The sequence below is a fragment of the Globicephala melas genome, chromosome 18 (genome assembly GCF_963455315.2).
Source record: "Globicephala melas chromosome 18, mGloMel1.2, whole genome shotgun sequence".
Classification (NCBI taxonomy): Eukaryota; Metazoa; Chordata; class Mammalia; order Artiodactyla; family Delphinidae; genus Globicephala; species Globicephala melas.
Window position 1 is genome coordinate 11,139,770 of NC_083331.1, and position 17,998 is coordinate 11,157,767.

Here is a 17,998-nt window from a genome sequence, read left to right on the forward strand (position 1 = left end):
CTGGTGGTGCAGTGGTTGAGAGTCTGCCGGTCGATGCAGGGGACGTGGGTTCGTGCCCCGGTCCGGGAAGATCCCGCATGCCGTGGAGCGGCTGGGCCTGTGAGCCATGGCCGCTGAGCCTGCGCGTCCGCAGCCTGTGCTCCGCAACGGAAGAGGCCACAACAGTGAGAGGCCCACGTACCGCAAAAAAAAAAAAAAAAAAAAAAACGTGAGGCAGAAAAATAGCTGTTGTCACTTTAAAACTCATAACCTCTGCTTTATTTGTCAGATGAGACAGCACACACTTGTCACATGGGATTACACCTTATTTTGCAAAAAACAAACAAACATTTTAAACTCTGGTAAAAGTCCATTGACAAGTGTTTGTCAAAATGAAGTTTTGTATTGCTTCAACTGTAAATAGCATCTGATATTTATAACATTGGGTATCATGCTGTAATTTGGATGACAAGAAAAGATTGAGTTCTTTGAATATAATATGTTTAGGTATAAGATATGTCAGAACTCTAGACAAAATAAGAATATTCAATTAACTTTTGACTTCTGTTAGTAAATAAGGCTTAGATTATTAACTGAATTCCCTGCAGAATCAGTTTTGAGTTGATCATATATCTACTAAGAAAATCAGGATATTTTGTGGGAATATAAGCAGATCAATATTTGTCATGTGAAAGCATTTAAAATAGATTTTCAAGCAGCTAGATATTAGTTACAAGCTCTAACATATATTTAACCAAGGTGATGTTAAGCTAAGGGAGGTGTTTCTCGACCTTTTTCTTTGTTGCTCCCCACAAGGAAAATTTTTAAATATTTGTCATCCTAATCAGCCCCCACCTTGATATATTGTATTATCATCAATATGCTGCATATCTGTTTGTGTACCGTATATGCATCTGTGCTTTATACATTAAAAGAGTAAGGTTTTTTTCACGCAACTCTAATACCAGTTTTTACCCCCTCGGGGATGAATGAGATCACTCCTGTTGATGATGCATGGCTAAGGGAGGTGTAGAGGCTATGAAGGGGATATGAAGACTCAGGGTTTTTAGATTGTGTACACATAAAATAAACTACTAATGTAAACCTAATTTTGAGAGTATTGTCATTGTTACTTAACGAATGTGCATTGTTTTTTAACCCAGATGTTTCGATTTGTTCTTTTTAGGTTAAAGCTATATTAGTAAATGCATTGATTATGTGTACGTTTGTGCGTGTGTGGTTTACCAAACTTATATCACTTTTAAATTGTAAAAGATTTTGTAAAAGTCATAACATTTTATACTAGGACTTTTTGAGGAATTTCTGTATCTCTCATATAGACCTGTAATTAAGATAAAAAATGTATTTAATTTGAGATGGGTACTTCACAGTTAATTTTTTTTGGCTAACCACTGTAATTGTTAAGGAAGAAAAATGAAAATTTAATTTTACTCTCCAAAGAGCTAATGAAATATTAACCTCATTATGGAGGCAGATCATTGTACTAATTGGTGATTCCCTGTACAAAAAGATAAATTGGAAAATGAATTAATCCTTCTTAGGTTACTGTAGGGTTATTTCTCTGGAAGAGATGACTTGTGGTAGTAGTCTGTATCAATAGATAATTGAAAGGAATATGTTCAGATACCTTACATGAAAGATTTTTACTTTGTAATGATGAATGTGAACTCATTATATGTATTTTTTTAGATGTACAAAACTTTTTTTGTAGTTATATGACTTGTATTACATACATGATAATGTTAAAATCTGCAGTCACTCTACCCTATACAAAAATTATTATACAAAACAAATCAAACTTATGGTTAAAGGGATATTCATCTTCATGTTCATGTTTGTATTGAGCCTTTTTTTTTTGCGGTACGTGGGCCTCTCACTGTTGTGGCCTCTTCCGTTGTGGAGCACAGGCTCCGGACGCGCAGGCTCAGCGGCCATGGCCCACGGGCCCAGCCGCTCCGCGGCATGTGGGATCTTCCCGGACCGGGGCACAAACCCGTGTCCCCTGCATCGGCAGGCGGACTCTCAACCACTGCACCACCAGGGAAGCCCTGTATTGAACCTTTTTGATACACAATGAGATTGATTACCTGTGTTGCTAATACCAATGAACTTGAATACAGATAGCTGACAGGACAACTGATTATTAGGGAAGATAAGATTAAGGTAGTAGTTATCATGAGAAACTTTGAATACATTAGATTCTAGAGCTAGGAGACACTGTAGAGAAAACCTTGTTTTAGCCCTTCATTTTACAAATGTAAAACTGAATACAGTGAAAAAAACAGAATTTGCATAAAGTGTGAAATTAAATCCAGGTCTAAATTCCTAAACTACTGCTTTCTCTTCTACACCACATTGCCATTTACAAAATGGAACACTATATATTAAGTGGCAAGTTTTTGATCTATATATAATTATCAGGAACATAACTCTTATTTTAAGTGAGATATATACTGTATAGGTTAAAATAATAAGTAGGTTTACATTTTTAATAAATCATTTTGTTTTTAAAATGCTTATTTTTGGAATATGTTAAAATCAGAATTTCAGAATTGGAAGGAACCTTAAAAGTCATTAATTACTTGATTATATTACTTAATAATATTCAAATTACTTTACATATACTTTATGTATAAACACGAAGAAAGAACATATTTTACCAGTTTGAAAGGTGATTATATGTGTGTGTGTGTGTGTGTGTATATTTTAGAATAAACTTTCAAAAGATTACATTATCTGAGTTTTTTAAATTGAATCAATAATCATTTCTTTCTTACACACAGTAGTGGTTTATTATCATGCACTGTTTGTATTTCTTTGTAGTCGCAGTGTGCCCAATACGCTGCTGATAGAAGAGAGGAAGAAAAGATGTGTGACCATCTCATTAGTGCTGCGAAACATAGGGACCACGTGACTGCAAATCAGCTGAAACAGAAGATCCTTAACATTCTCACAAATAAGCATGGTGCTTGGGGAGCAGTTTCTCATAGGTGAGTTATAAAAAACTAGAAGTAAACAGTAACTCATAGGTTAATTATAGTAGTTATAAGTAAAAAAAAAAACTATAAACTTAAAACTTCCTTACAAAATATGATTTTACAGTGTAAAAAAATGACTTAATTTTTTTCCTGAAATCTTTAGTAATGACTCTTGAGAATGGTTTAAAAGAAAATCTAAACTTTTAAAAGTAATCTAATGGAAATTTTTTTCTAATTCATAATAATATGTAACATAATACAAAATTTGTTTAGGCAAGTATTTTAGACTGCCATCTCATATATAACATGGGTGTTAGTTATAAGAAGTGACTTGTTTTTAATCTTTCAGAGCCAACTCTTCAAATTATTAAATTTATATCATTCTTAATTTTTTTATGCGCAAGTAATAATAATATAAGCGTTCACTATGGAGAAGTAATACATTCTTTTAAAATTTTTTCTTCTATATTTCTCTATGGAGTCTTTCTTAGGAAAGGTTTCATCTCAAATTAGGGTATTTATGATATTATAATAGAAACAAAACCAAAATTGGTTGTTTTTGCGTTACAAGTGTTTTTCTTCCTGAAGTTTTGTGCGCATAAAATTGTTTCGTTTTGTTTTGTTGTCCTCTGCACAGTGCCTTCTAGAAACATAGTAGTGAAGCAGGTCACTATATTTAGATTGCTGATGTTCTTCATTTGTATGTCTTCATTTTATCTTATCTCATTGACTGTTTTTATTAAGTCTCTGGCAGAATTTAGGGATTGGGTAAATGTGGACGAGACACTAAGGAAAATTCTGGTAGAAGTGATTCTGTTAGTTAGAGAAGAACATCTAGAATATGGCCAGGATATTATTTGACAGACTGTCCTGGGGTCTCAAGTATAAGATAGATTTAAGAAAACTTTATTATTTGAATTTAAAGTAAAATTATAACATAATGTCTTTAAAAATAGTTAACACTCTCCTTAAAAAACTAAAAATAGAACTACCCCATGACCCAGCAATCCCATTACTGGGCATATACCCGGAGAAAAGCATAATTCAAAAAGAGTCATGTACCACAATGTTCGTTGCAGCACTATTTACAATAGCCAGGACATGGAAGCAACCTGTGTGTCCAATGACAGATGAAGAAACGAAATTGAGTTATTTGTAGTGAGGTGGATGGACCTAGAGTCTGTCATACAGAGTGAAGTAAATCAGAAAGAGAAAAACAAACACCGTATGCTAACACATAGATATGGAATCTTAAATAAAAAAGGTTCTCAGGAACCTAGGGGCAGGACAGGAATAAAGATGCAGACGTAGAGAATGGACTTCAGGACATGGAGAGAGGGAAGGGTAAGCTGGGACGAAGTGAGAGAATGACATGGACATATATACACTACCAAATGTAAAATAGATAGCTGTTGGGAAGCTGCTGCATAGCACAGGGAGATCAGCTCAGTGTTTGTGATCACCTAGAGGGGTGGGATAGGGAGAGTTGGAGGGAGACGCAAGAGGAAGGGAATATGGGGATTATATGTATACGTATAGCTGATTCACTTTGTGATACAGCAGAAACTAACACACCATTGTAAAGCAATTATACTCCAATAAAGATGTTTAAAAAAAGTAGTGGGGGCTTCCCTGGTGGCGCAGTGGTTGAGAGTCCGCTTGCCGATGCAAGGGACACGGGTTCGTGCCCCGGTCCAGGAGGATCCCACATGCCGCGGAGCAGCTGAGCCCGTGAGCCATGGCTGCTGAGCCTGCGCATCTAGAGCCTGTGCTCCGCAACGGGAGAGGCCACAGCAGTGAGAGGCCCGCATACTGCAAAAAAAAAAAAAAAAATAGTGAACACTCAATATTTGTTTCTTATAATAATAGCAATACCACCACATCTAACATTTATTAAATATTTATTGTGTGTTAGGCACCATACTAAGAACATTACATGGGTTATTTTGTTTAACATTCAGAACATCTCTATTAAGGTTGATACTGAATTTTTTTTTTCATATTACAATGAAGAAATTGAAGATTTCAGAGGTTAAGTGAAACTTAGATAGTATCACACAACTTGTACAAATAGAAGCAGAGTGTGTCAATCAGGGTTCTCCAGAGAAACAGAAAAGAACCAATAAGATATATGTCAGACATAGATGTAGATAAGATATAGCTGTGGATATGAATATGGATATGGGTGTAGATATATATAGATTTATTTTAAAGAATTGGCTCACATGCTTATGGAACCTGGCAAGTCTGAAATCTGTAGGGTGGGCTGGCAGGCTGGAAGCGTAGGCAGGATTTCTGTCTTGGGGCAGAAATCCTTCTTCTCCAAGAAGCCTCAGTCTTTTCTCTGAAGACCTTCAACTGATTAGATGAGCCCCACCCACGTTATTGAGAATAATATCCTTTACTTAAAGTCAACTGATTATAGATGTTAATCACATCTACAAAATACCTTCACAGCAACATCTAGACTAGTATTTGATGAAACAGCTGAGCACATAGCCTAGCGAAGTTGATGCAGAATTTAACCTTAAGACAGTACAGTAGCACGAGCATTTTGCCCCAGCTGTAGACCTTGTCTCTCTTTTTGTGTCATCCAAATTGGATTTATCTACTCAGTTATATGTAGTGAGGACTATAACATTATATTGCTAACAATTCAACTGGTATAATATAGGATATTACCTTAAATGTATAAAGCTGTACATGGTTTGGTTTTAATATTTCACCAGATAATTAAAATACAGCTAAAGGACAGAGACTTCCGTAGTGAGAGTCATGTGGTAACGTGTCGAATGCATCCTCTGCTCAGCTTTCCCTTTATGGTAGCTCATTAGATAGACGGGAAGGCTGGCAACAGGACCCCTCAGAAGAACAGGTATCCTTTGTCCTTTTCTGCACATTAACTCCCAGTGCTGATTAACTGAAAAACACACAATCTGTCTATTATCATCCTTTACTAAGTGGGACACTGAACTCTAATCTTTCTTATTATTTAATTAATAAGGCTCAGTTGTTGGACTGCTTCTCCTTTTTGTCTTATTCACTCTCTAGGCAATTTTATCTAGTCTCATGGCTTTAAAAAATACCAGTATGTTAGTAACTCCCAAATTCTCCAGGTCTCTCTCCCTTATCTCCAGACATGTATATCTTCCTACTTGGTATCTTCCATTTGGATATCTAGTTGTCATCTCACACTAACATGACAGAACTGAGCTCCTGAGATTTTCTCCCAAACCAGTTCCTCTTGCAGTCATCTCCTTCTTAGACATGGAGAACCCCAGTTTTGCAGTTGCCCAGGCCATAATTGTTGCTCTTTTCCTTAACTACTCTTCACACATCCCATATTGAGCCCTTCAGCAAATCTTATTGATTCTGCCATAAAAAAATCCAGCATTTGACTGCTTTTCACCATTATCTCTGGTATAGCCTTGATCCACGACACCATCATTTCTCACTTGACTTATTGCAACATTACTTTCAACAGTCTTCCTGCTTCTGCCCTTGTCCTCCTAAAGTCCATTCTCAGCATAGCAGTGTGGGTGATTCTTACTAAAATGTAGAACCCTTTGCTCCTCTGCTCAGGAACCTCCAGGATTATACTGTGCAAGAAGGTAACCACTAGTCAGATGTGGCTATACAAATTTAATTAATAAAAAAAATTAATTTAATTAAAAATTTAGTGCCATAGCTGCACTAACCACATCCAAGTACTCAATAGCTGCATGTGTCTCGTGGTTCCCATGTTAGACACCACAGAACATTTCTATCATTGCACAAAATTCTACTGGACAGTGCTACTCCAGAGACTTCCCATGTCACTGAAAGAAAAAACCTACAAGGACAAAGAAATGTAGAATGGTCAGAGAAGTCCATTCTGATGAGGAGCCATTTGAACAAAGAGCTGTCTGAGCATTTCAAGCAGAGAGAACAGCATACGAAAGAAGGAAGTGCTTGGCCTGTGCAGAAAGTAGTCAGAGGCCAGTATGGCTGCGGTGGAGCGAGCCATGGGGAGGGAAGGTACTGTCATCTGGCCTCCGTTAGCTCTTTGACCTGCTTCTCCTGCTCCTCTGCCCTTGTACTTTTTGTCAGTCACTGTAGCTTCCTGCTGTTCTTCAAGTTTGCAGGGTGTGCTTGCTCCGTTTGGAATGCTTTCTTACAAAAAACCCATGTGGCTAGCTCTCCCGCTTTGTTCCAGCTTTAATTCAAATGTACTTTCTCAAAAAAAAGTCTTCTGTAGCCACCCTGTCTAAAATTCTACTCCTTCCTCCAAATATTTAGTACTACATTCCTCTGCTTTGTTTTTCCTTTTTCAAAATTTTATTACTAACATACCGTATATTTTACTTATTTAGCAGTTGCATTGTTTTGTTTACCACTAGAATGCAAGCTCTGTAATGGAAGGGATTTTTATCTCTTCTGTCCACAGTGTTATCCCTAGCACCTAGAATAATGCCTGATGCACAGCAGGTGCTAAATAAATGTTTGTTGAGTAAATTAATAAATGAATGCTTGGTATATATCCTTTGGTACAGTGACGCTACTGGTAATGGAATGGAAAAACAACTTAGTCTATTGTCTGTGACACTTTTATATTTTAAATGGAATAATTTTATTAAATGACAAAAAGTACTTACCCCTGCATGAAATGACAGCTCAAGCTCATCTAGAAAACAGGATAAACAGTTCCTACTTCACTGGGTTATTTTAATGGTAAAATGAAATGTTATGTGCAAAATGCTTAGCACAACGTATGGCACGTAGTAGATGTCTCGTACTTGTTAGGCACTTTTTATGTTCGGCAGCTCTTTACAAAGAGTCTTTTCTTAAAAGACAATTTTTTTAGAGTAGTTTTAGGATTAAAACAAAATTGAGTGAAAGGTACAGAGATTTCCCATATACCGCCTCCCACACACATGCGGAGTTTCCCCCCATCAATGTCTCCCACCGGAACGGTTCGTTAGGGATGAATCATAATCACCCAGAAGTGTAATCACCCAAAGTTCATAGTCCATCTTGGTTTTGTATATTCTATGGATTTAGACAAATGTCTGATGACATATATCCATCATTATAATATCACACAGGGTAGTTTCACTGCCCTAAAAATCCTCTTTGCTCTGCGTATTCATCTTTCCTCTCACCCCATCCCTGGCAATCATTGATCTTTTTATTGTCTCCATAGTTTTGCCTTTGCCAGAATGTCATATAGTTGTAATCATATAGTATGTATCCCCTTCAGATTAGTTTCTTTCATGTAGTCATGTGCAAGCTTCTTCATGACTTGTTAGCTCATTTCTTTTAGTGCTGCATAATATGCTAGTGTCTGGATGTGTCAGTTTATTTATCCATTCACCTACTGAGAGGCTTCTTGGTTGCTTCCACATTTTGGCAGTAACGAACAAAGCTGCTGTAAACATCCATATGCAGGTTTCTGTGTGGACATAAGTTTTCAACTCCTTTGGGTAGATACCAAGGAGCGCAACTGCTGGCTTATATGGTAAGAGTATGTTTATTTTATGAGAAACCACCGAACTGTCTTCAAGGTGGCTGCAAGGTTTTGCATTCCCACCAGCAGTGAATGAGAGTTCCTGTTGTTCCACATCCTCACCAGCATTTGCTGTTATTGGGGTTCCAGATTTGGGGCATTCTCATAGGTGTGTTGTGGTATCTAGTTGTTTTAATTTACATTTCCCATAATGTGGAATATATTTGCTATGCTTATATCATCTGTATATCTTCTTTGGTAAGGTGTCTGTTAAGGTCTTTGGTCCATTTTTTAATCAGATTGGTTGTTTTCTTATTGTTGAGTTTTAAGTTTTCTTTAATAGTCCTTTATGTCAGTAGTCCCCAACCTTTGTGGCACCAGGGACCAGTGTCGTGAAAGACAATTTTTCCATGGAACCGGGGGTGGGGGCGGCGGGGGGATGGTTCAGGCGGTAATGCGAGTGACGGGGAGCTGAAGATGAAGCTTTCTCACTTGCCCACCGCTCATCTCCTGCTGTGCGGCCCCGTTCCTAACAGGCCGCGGACCAATACTGGTCCACAGCCTGGGGGTTGGGGACCCCTGCTTTATGTCATGTGTCTTTTGCACATATTTTCTCCGAAACTGTGACTTGTCTCTTCATTCTCTTTACAGTGTCTTTCGTAGAGCAGAAGCTTTCAATTTTAATGCAGTCCAGCTTATCTGTTATTTCTTTCATGGATTATATCTTCATGTTCTAGATTTTCTCCTATGTTATCTCTAGGAGTTGCATTTTACATTTAGCTCAGTGATTCATTTTGAGTTAAGTTTTGTGAAGGGTGTAACATCTGTGTCTCGATTTATTTTTTTGCATGTGGATGTCCAGTCGTTCCAAAACCATTTGTTAAAAAGACTGTCTTTGCTCTGTTATATTGCCTTTGCTCCTTTGTCAAAGATCAGTTAACTATATTTATAGGAGTCTATTTCAGGGCTCTCTGTTCTGTTCCATTGACCTATGTATCTGTTCTTTCACCCGTACCACATTGTCCTGGTTACTGTAGCTTTATAGTAGTTCTTGAAGTCAAGTAGCATTAGTCCTCCAGCTTTGTTCTTCTCCTTACAAAGAGTCTTTTAAAGTAGTTTCCCATGCCACTTAGTCACCCTCTAACTTGAAATATACAGTTATAATTTATTTATTTTATTCATTTAATGAACAGATAGCTCTTCAGCTCCTATATGTGCTAGCATAGTGGTGAGCAAAACTGATGTGTTCCCTGCCCTAACATAACTAAATTATAGTCTAGTAGAAGGGGCTGATGCTAAACAAACAATTATAGAAATAAAAGATGCTAATAACAAACTTTGGCAAATGCTAGGAAAGAAAATATAGGGTACTGTGAAAGAGAGAGTATAGCAGAGGATCTTTATTTTAGATTAGGGATTCAGGGAAGACTTTTGAAGAAGGTCGGTTTAAGCTGAGTGCTGAAGGGATGAGAAGGGGATCGTCAGCAAAGGGTAGGGTGTAGAACATTAAGGAGAGAAATATTACAAAGACTCAGAGTGTAGAAATAATAAAATGAACAGAAAGGGGGCTAGTATGCCTAGAGCTTAGTGAGCAATGGAGATAGTGGCTTGAGATGAGTCTGGAGAACATATGAGCCAGATGATTTAAAGCCTTGTAGATCATGTTAAGGATTTGTGACTTTATCCTAAGTGGCATGGAACACAGTGAAGGGTTTTGAGTGGAAGAGTAACATGATCTGATTTATGTTTAGAAAGATTAGTCTGGCTGCTTTATGAAGACATATGCTGGAAGAAATAGGCAAGTACGGTCACCCAGTTTATAGCCGAGTTCACATGTCGCCCTTGCTATAGCGTTTCCTGGGTTCTCTATCTTTCCTAAGCCTGCCTCCTCTTATTTTGTTGTTATTATCTGTATTGCAATTATCTATAATATATCACTTAATATTTTATAGCAATGTGATGTGCCTGTCTCTTCCAATAGACTTGTAGCTTCCTAAGTGGAGGGATTGAATAGTACTTATATTTACATCCTTGTTCTTAAATATATGTTAAATCTGAAGGAATTTCATCTCTATCACGTTCTACTTCCTGTTTTACAAAAAAATGCTTAATTTTAACATACAATTCTTTTTAATTTTATCTTTTGACTCAATGATGCTGCTGGCTGTAACATATTTTAGCTTTTGAATTAATATAATGTTATTGATCTATATTTCTTCTCTGAGGAAAAACTAGAGTGTGATAGCTTTTTCTTTCTTTTTTTTTTTTTTTTTTTTGCGGTACGCAGGCCTCTCACGGTTGTGGCCTCTCCCGTTGTGGAGCACAGGCTCCGGACGCGCAGGCTCAGCGGCCATGGCTCACGGGCCCAGCCGCTGTGCGGCATGTGGGATCTTCCCGGACCGGGGCACGAACCCGTGTCCCCTGCATTGGCAGGCAGACTCAACCACTGCGCCACCAGGGAAGCCCTGATAGCTTTTTAAAAATGCATATTCAAGAATTAATTCTGTTACATAATACTTAGTATTTACAAACAGTTTTCCCTTATTTATTTTATGTTTTTGGATCATACTTCCTATGTCTTAAACTACGTAATGCAAATTTTAAAATGGGCAAAGGACCTGAATAGACATTTTTCCAAAGAAGATATACAAATGGTTAACAGGTACATGAAAATGTGCTCAGCATCACTAATCATTAGGGAAATGCAAATCAAAGCCACAATGATGTATCACCTCACATCTGTCTGAATGGCTATCATCAAAATGATAAGAGATAACAAATGCTGGAGAGGACAGGTAGAAAAGAGAAACCTTGTTCAATGCTGGTGGCAATGTAAATTGGTGCAGTCACTATGGAAAATGCTATGGAGGTTGCTAAAAAAATTAAAAATAGAACTATCATATGATCCAGCAATTCCACTTCTGGGACTATATGTTCATAGCAGTACTATTTACAATTGTCAAGACGTGGAAACAACCTAAGTGTCCATCAATGGATGAATGGACAAAGAAGTTGTGGTATACACATATACAATGGACTATTATTCAGACATTACAAAACAAGGAAATCCTGCCATTTGCAATAATGTGGATGGACCTAATATTATGCTGAGTGAAATAAGTCAGACAGCGAAACACAGATACTGTTTGATCTCATTTGTATGTGGACCCAGAAAAAAAAGAAAAAAAACAAATTCATAGAGAAAGAGATCAGACTTGTGGTTACCAGAAACAGGGTTTGAGGGCAGAGGGAATTGGATGAAGGCAGTCAAAAAGTACAAACTTCCAGTTATAAGATAAATAAGTACTAGGAATGTAATGTACAATATGATGACTATGTTAAGACTGCTGTGTGGTATATGGGACAGTTAAGAGAGTAGATCCCAGGAGCTCTTGTCACAAGGAAAAGAAAAACTTTTTTTTCCATTTTCTTTTTTTTGCTTTTTGTATCTAAGATGATGGATGTTAACTCATTGTGGTACCATTTCATAATATACATAAGTCAGGCTTCCCTGGTGGTGCAGTGGTTGAGAGTCCATCTGCCAATGCAGGGGACACGGGTTTGTGCCCCGGTCCAGGAAGATCCCACATGCCGTGGAGCGGCTGGGCCCGTGAGCCATGGCCGCTGAGCCTGCGCGTCCGGAGTCTGTGCTCCGCAACGGGAGAGGCCACAGCAGTGACAGGCCCGCGTACCGCAAAACAAAACAAAACAAAAGCAAAAACATAATATATGCAAGTCAAATAATTATGCCATACACCTTGAACTTACACAGTGCTGTTTGTCAGTTATTGATATATCTCAATAAAACTGGGGGAAAAAAAAACTTCATAAGCCATAACAACTTAAATTAAAATCAGGAGATTGTCAGGACTTCTCTGTTGGTCCAGTGGTTAAGACTCTGCGCTTCCATCGCAGGGGGCATGGGTTCGATCCCTGGTTGGGAACTAAGATCCCACACGCTGCGTGACTCAGCCAAAAAGATTAAAAAAAAAAAAAATGAGGATGTACTAGGCCCTTGAGTAAAAAAATACCCACACAACACACGCGCACATACACACGGTCACAATTTTTAGTGTGCATTTTCATATAAGCATTACTATTGAGATTTTGTTTTCGTTAGGATGTTGGTAGAAACTCACATTTATTTAGTGCAGCTATGTATCGGCAGTAACTTTGCTGTTACTTTGCATCTAATGCGTTATTTTCATTCTAACAACACTGTAAGGTAGATATTATTTTTCCCATTTTGCAGCTAAGAAATGTGAGTCTCAAAGAGAAGTTGAATAGCTTTCCCAGTGTTACATAGCTAAATAGTAGGGACAGGATTTGAATCTAGATCTGCCTAACCCTAAAGCCCATGGTCATTCCAATGATGAAATTAATTACTAGTTATTAGTTATAAATATTATCAGTTGGAATAATGAAATAAAGAGAACTTAAACAGGAATAAGACTCAAACCTCTGAGGTTTTAGAAAATATTTTTAATGTTTTACAAGTTCAAGACCCGAACTGAATTAACACTGGAACTTCTACCCACAGAGGTCAAGATATAACCTGCAGTCTAAACCTAAGAGGGTTGATTGGCCAGAAAAACAAAAACAGACAGACAGACGTTCTCCATAGGAGATTAGCAGGATGCAATTCAAAGTTATTTAATATACAAAGAACCAGGAAAATCTTGACGTTTCTTAAGGAAAGACAGTTAACAGATACCAATTCCAATTCCCAGAGGTTGGAACTATCAGATAAAGATTTAAAAATAGCTGTTATGACCATCTTTCATGAAGTAAAGGTAAATATTCTTTAAATGAATGGAATGATAGAAGATCTCAGCAGAGTAATAGAAAGTATAAGAAAGAACCAGATGAAAATGAAAAATATAATATCTGAATAAAAAGTAAGTAAATAAAAATAAAAAATTTTAATGTAATATCTGAAATTTTAAAAATACACAGACTGGAAAAAGTATTTGCAAGTCACACATCTTACAAAGGACTTACAAAAGTATACAGGTATAAGTATCTATATTTATACAAGTATAAAATTATACAAAGGACTTACTAATATATATATATACACACACACATATATAGGTATATATGTGTATGTGTATGTATAAAGGACTTTCAAAACTTATTAAGAAGACTAACATTGCAATAAAAAAGCGAGCAAACATTTGAACAGACACTTCACCACAGACAGTATACAGATGACATAAGCATATGGAAAGATACTCAATATCCCCAGCTCTTAAGGAAGTTAAAATTAAAACAACAATCATATACCACTACCATTAGAATGAATAAAATTAAAACAAAACAAAAACCTGGTACTGCAAGAGCTGGCAAAGACGTGAAGCAACTGGAGCTCTCATACATTGCTGGTGGAGATACAAAAGGTCCAGAATCTTTGGAAAGTGGTTTGGCGGTTTCTTATACAGTTTAACGTACTCTTACCATATGACACAGCAATCCGCCTGCTCCTAAGTATTTACCCCAAGAGGAATGAAGATTTACATTCACACAGAAACATGTACTTGAATGTTTATAGCAGCTCTATTAATAATTGCCAACAATTGAAAACAGCCCAGGTGTTCTTCAGCTGATGAATGGATAAGAACCTGTGGCACATCCATATTCTGGAATGCTCCTCAGCATTGGTAAGGAATGGACTGTTGATAATGCAGCAATCTGAAGGCATCTCAGATGCTTTCTGCTGAATAAAAGAAGGCAGAACACATTGTTTAATTCCATTGATAACATTCTGGAAAAGGCAAAACCTTAGGCAAATAAAACACATTGGTGGTTTCCAGGGGTTAACAGTGGGGGGAGGATTTGACTAGAAAGGGCTAACGTGAGGGAGCTTTGGGGGGGGGATAATTAAACTATTCTGTATCTTGATTGTGGTAGTGGTTTCACGATTCTATGCTTTTGTCAAAATTGATAGAACTGTACACCCAAAAGACTGAATTTTACTGTACCTAAGTTAATAAACTTTTAAAAACTTAAAGGCCCCATATTTATAGATGATTCTTGAGCTGTGAATACTAATATTTAACAAACTATATTATATTTTTAATATAGAGAATTGCAATCATATTATTTATTTATTGTTTAAAAGTTAAATAACAAGTCAGATTATCTCAGTTATATCCATGCCAACACAGGTATATCGGAACAAAATTGGATTTCCCTACAACTAATACATATAAGTGAATTAATTTTTACTAGATGTATTTTTTTTATACAGTTTTTAAAATCCTTATGTATATGGACTAAATATACTGTTCTCTAATAAAGATTATGAAGTACTCAGAAGGGAAAAAAAGAAAATTTTTCCAACAATTTTCAAGTAGTTTAAAATGTCAAGATTTAAATGAGGAATGTGCTCTATAGTCAATGAAAGTTGTTGTTACAAGTTGTGTTGCCAAGATATTAGTAGGTACTGGGTTAGACTAAACAATCTACTAATTGTGAGCTCATTAACACTGTGAGATCTTAGATATGGCCAAAATATATATTTCCAATCCCCAACAAATTTCATCTCTCCTATGTCAGCAGTACATCTGTATGCTTTCTTCTTCCAAGCACTGAAAATGGTTAGAATATGGATTCTTCCAGGGTTGTATATTGCTGGGTAGTTTCATCAAGGCAAAGGAGCAGGAATATTAAGATACAAGTAAGAAAATGGTTGAAGTGATAGAGTGGTAAGTGATAGACAATCTAGGATAGTTAAGGAAGAGAAGTAAAGAAAGAAGGGGATTGAAACACAGAAAATAATGGAGTCAAGAAAACAAGAGTTGATGAACTGAACTTGGGAAGCTCTAGGATGTTTGAATTTAAGACTTATGAAATACATCAATAAAAGGTTAACAAATCTAGAATGTGGTCATGAAAATAGTCAAGTGGAGTCAAGTTGAAAATCATAGTAATGAGGAGGTCAATAAACTGAAAGGATGGAATCTTGCATGTGACACTTACGTTGAATTACCCAAGATAATTCCAGTATTTGGGATGGAAAGGAAGATTGTGAGCATCTTCTAAGTCTTCAGTAAATAAAAGGAAAAGCCTGAGAGGCTGATAGAGTACTCCAAATGGGGAAGAGACCAAGGTGGTATTACCAGATTCCGCAAAGGTCTTAAAGGAGTCTCAAAGTTCATCTTACCTTAAATTTAAAAAAAATATATATATATATATATACACAGAGAGAGAGAGAGAGAGAGAGAGAGAGAGAGGGAGGGAGAGGGAGAGAGAGAGAGATGATGGCAAAACTTTAACAGCCTGTCAGATCATTTTCCCTGATAGAATTCTAATGCAGACCATAAAGGTAAGTACAATGAATTGAAAAGACTAGATGATTTTAGATCAATAGGGATTGTATGGGTCAGGACCAGAAATGCCTGTTATTTGGATGTGAAGGTGATCAAGCTGAAACCTATATGACCCAATTGATTACCAATATCATTCTGCTGCTTTTTTTCCTAAAATATATAGATTTTTTAAAAAATTAGTATGATTGTTTTAGTTAAGTCTCTTCAAAGTAAGACACTGTAAAATGCTTAATATAGCAGTAGAATGACATAAAATACACAAATGATAATAATGAAGAAAATCAATAAGCAAATATAAAGTAACAAATCTCACAAAAATTAGACTACTTTCTCAGGCATGGAAGTCATTACTTTTAAAATAAAAATTAGTGTTTTGGATCTCCACAGTAATGAAACTTCTCCTTGGCTAATAAATGGCATAAAGTTTAAAATTTTTGACCATTTGCAGCAAGTGCCTAGAGTTAAAGTGAGATTATCACAGTCTCTCAGTCCTTTATTTGGCTGCTAATTAAAATATCCATATACCAAACTGTAGAAAATATTTTTCAAGCAGTAACGTCTGGTATCTTGGCAGATGGCAATTTTGTTGGAATCATTGGAGATAGTACATTATTAGGCCATTGAGAAAACTTTCTGGACTCCTTTGATGTGATTGGTTTTATAAGCTTGCTTTTTGGATTAGACATTTTCACTTAAATATCATTACATTCCCTAAAATAATGTGTTCAACTCATTGACTTTTTAAAATGCATAAAAAGGCATAAAAACATTTTTACAAACATTAGGAATTTGAATTCCAATAGTATTTTTCTCAACAAATATCCCCTTTTTATAACCGCATCTTTTTTTGTTGTTACAAATGAAATGAATAGTTTACAGTGATATTGCTCTATATTGTATGCACACTAAAATTTTATGCATTAGAATGTGAAGTATGTTTTATATTTGTGTTTATAAGTAGTTTAGTGTCTTTTGTCAATTATAAGGGTTGCCTGTTTAGTTGGAAAGTGCCATTGCCCTAGAGTGCTGTATTTTGAAGTCATCTGTCATGGATACAATGTAGAGAGAGAAGACTATTTATGTTTATGGCATTTTAAGTAACTGAGTTAAACACTTTGGAATATAGAGAAGTGGCTTATTTACTGTCATCACTGTTCACTTAATCTTGTGACCCTGACATGATAGCATTCCCATAAATCTCCCTGTGGGTAGTTCAATAAAACAGATGAACATCAAAATGTAATGATTGTCTCAGCTTTAGGAATTAACTGTGTGATGGAATAAATATGGCCCAGATAGTGATACTACAGAAGCATTTTACCACTCCCTTTCTCTAACAAGTAATACTAGAAAATAATTATTTATTATAATTTATATTCTATTTTCAGATAGCATTTGTAGTATCTAATAGTCACTGAGAGAAAAAGAAAATAGATACAAATAATATGTATATTGTGACTTTTTTAAAAGCAGTTAAAATTTTTTAGCATATTTAAGATTATTAATATAATAAAATCGGTTTTTACAATGATGTTTTAATATAGCTTGATTTTATATTGTGTTTTCATTGCATTACATCCCTGTGTTAATTTTTTTCTGTATGCAGTTTTTAAATATTTGAGATTATATAACTCCTCAAACATAAAGTCTCAACATCAGTAGTTTTTTTATCCCACCCTTTTTATAAGCAACTAGTGTCGCATTCCAGGAAAAAGAAAACTGAGGACATTGAGGCATTCAAGAAAAAAATTAACATGCCACACTACAATAAATTAATGGAACAAACTAAAAGAACCTAACACTTCTCACTGTACTGTATGTCAGAGACCATCTCCACAAACCAGAAGAAAATCCACCTTTTCTTCAGCATTTTGAAAAAGTAAATGCTATTAATGCTCTCATTGCTAAGATAATAAATCTATAGAATAAAATGATCTTAAAGAAGTTATATTTGTCTCCCAACAACTTCCATATATAAAAACTTTTTGTCAGTTTTGTTTGGTGTGGTAAAACCTTTAATCCTCTTTTCAAATAGGATTTCATACTTTGGCTACTATTAATCCAATTTGCATGGTAATGATAAATTCTAAACACCAAAAGTGTGCTATATAATGTAAAATCTATGGGAAAAATAATAATTTATGTTTTCATACAAAGATTATTTTAGAAATATAAGAAATCTCTGAAACAAACCCTCATAAGCA

General features: G+C 35.9%; 1 protein-coding gene across 4 annotated transcripts in view; it reads left to right on the plus strand.

The window, feature by feature from the left end:
- NBEA (neurobeachin) overlaps positions 1-17,998 on the plus strand; it is a 627,505-nt gene that overhangs the window by 328,679 nt on the left and 280,828 nt on the right. For all 4 annotated transcript variants that reach the window (XM_030882520.2, XM_060287860.1, XM_060287861.1 and 1 more), the window contains one exon: positions 2,824-2,990. In XM_030882520.2, coding sequence (XP_030738380.2) covers positions 2,824-2,990 — 167 coding nt within the window. The remainder of the gene's footprint in view (positions 1-2,823; positions 2,991-17,998) is intronic.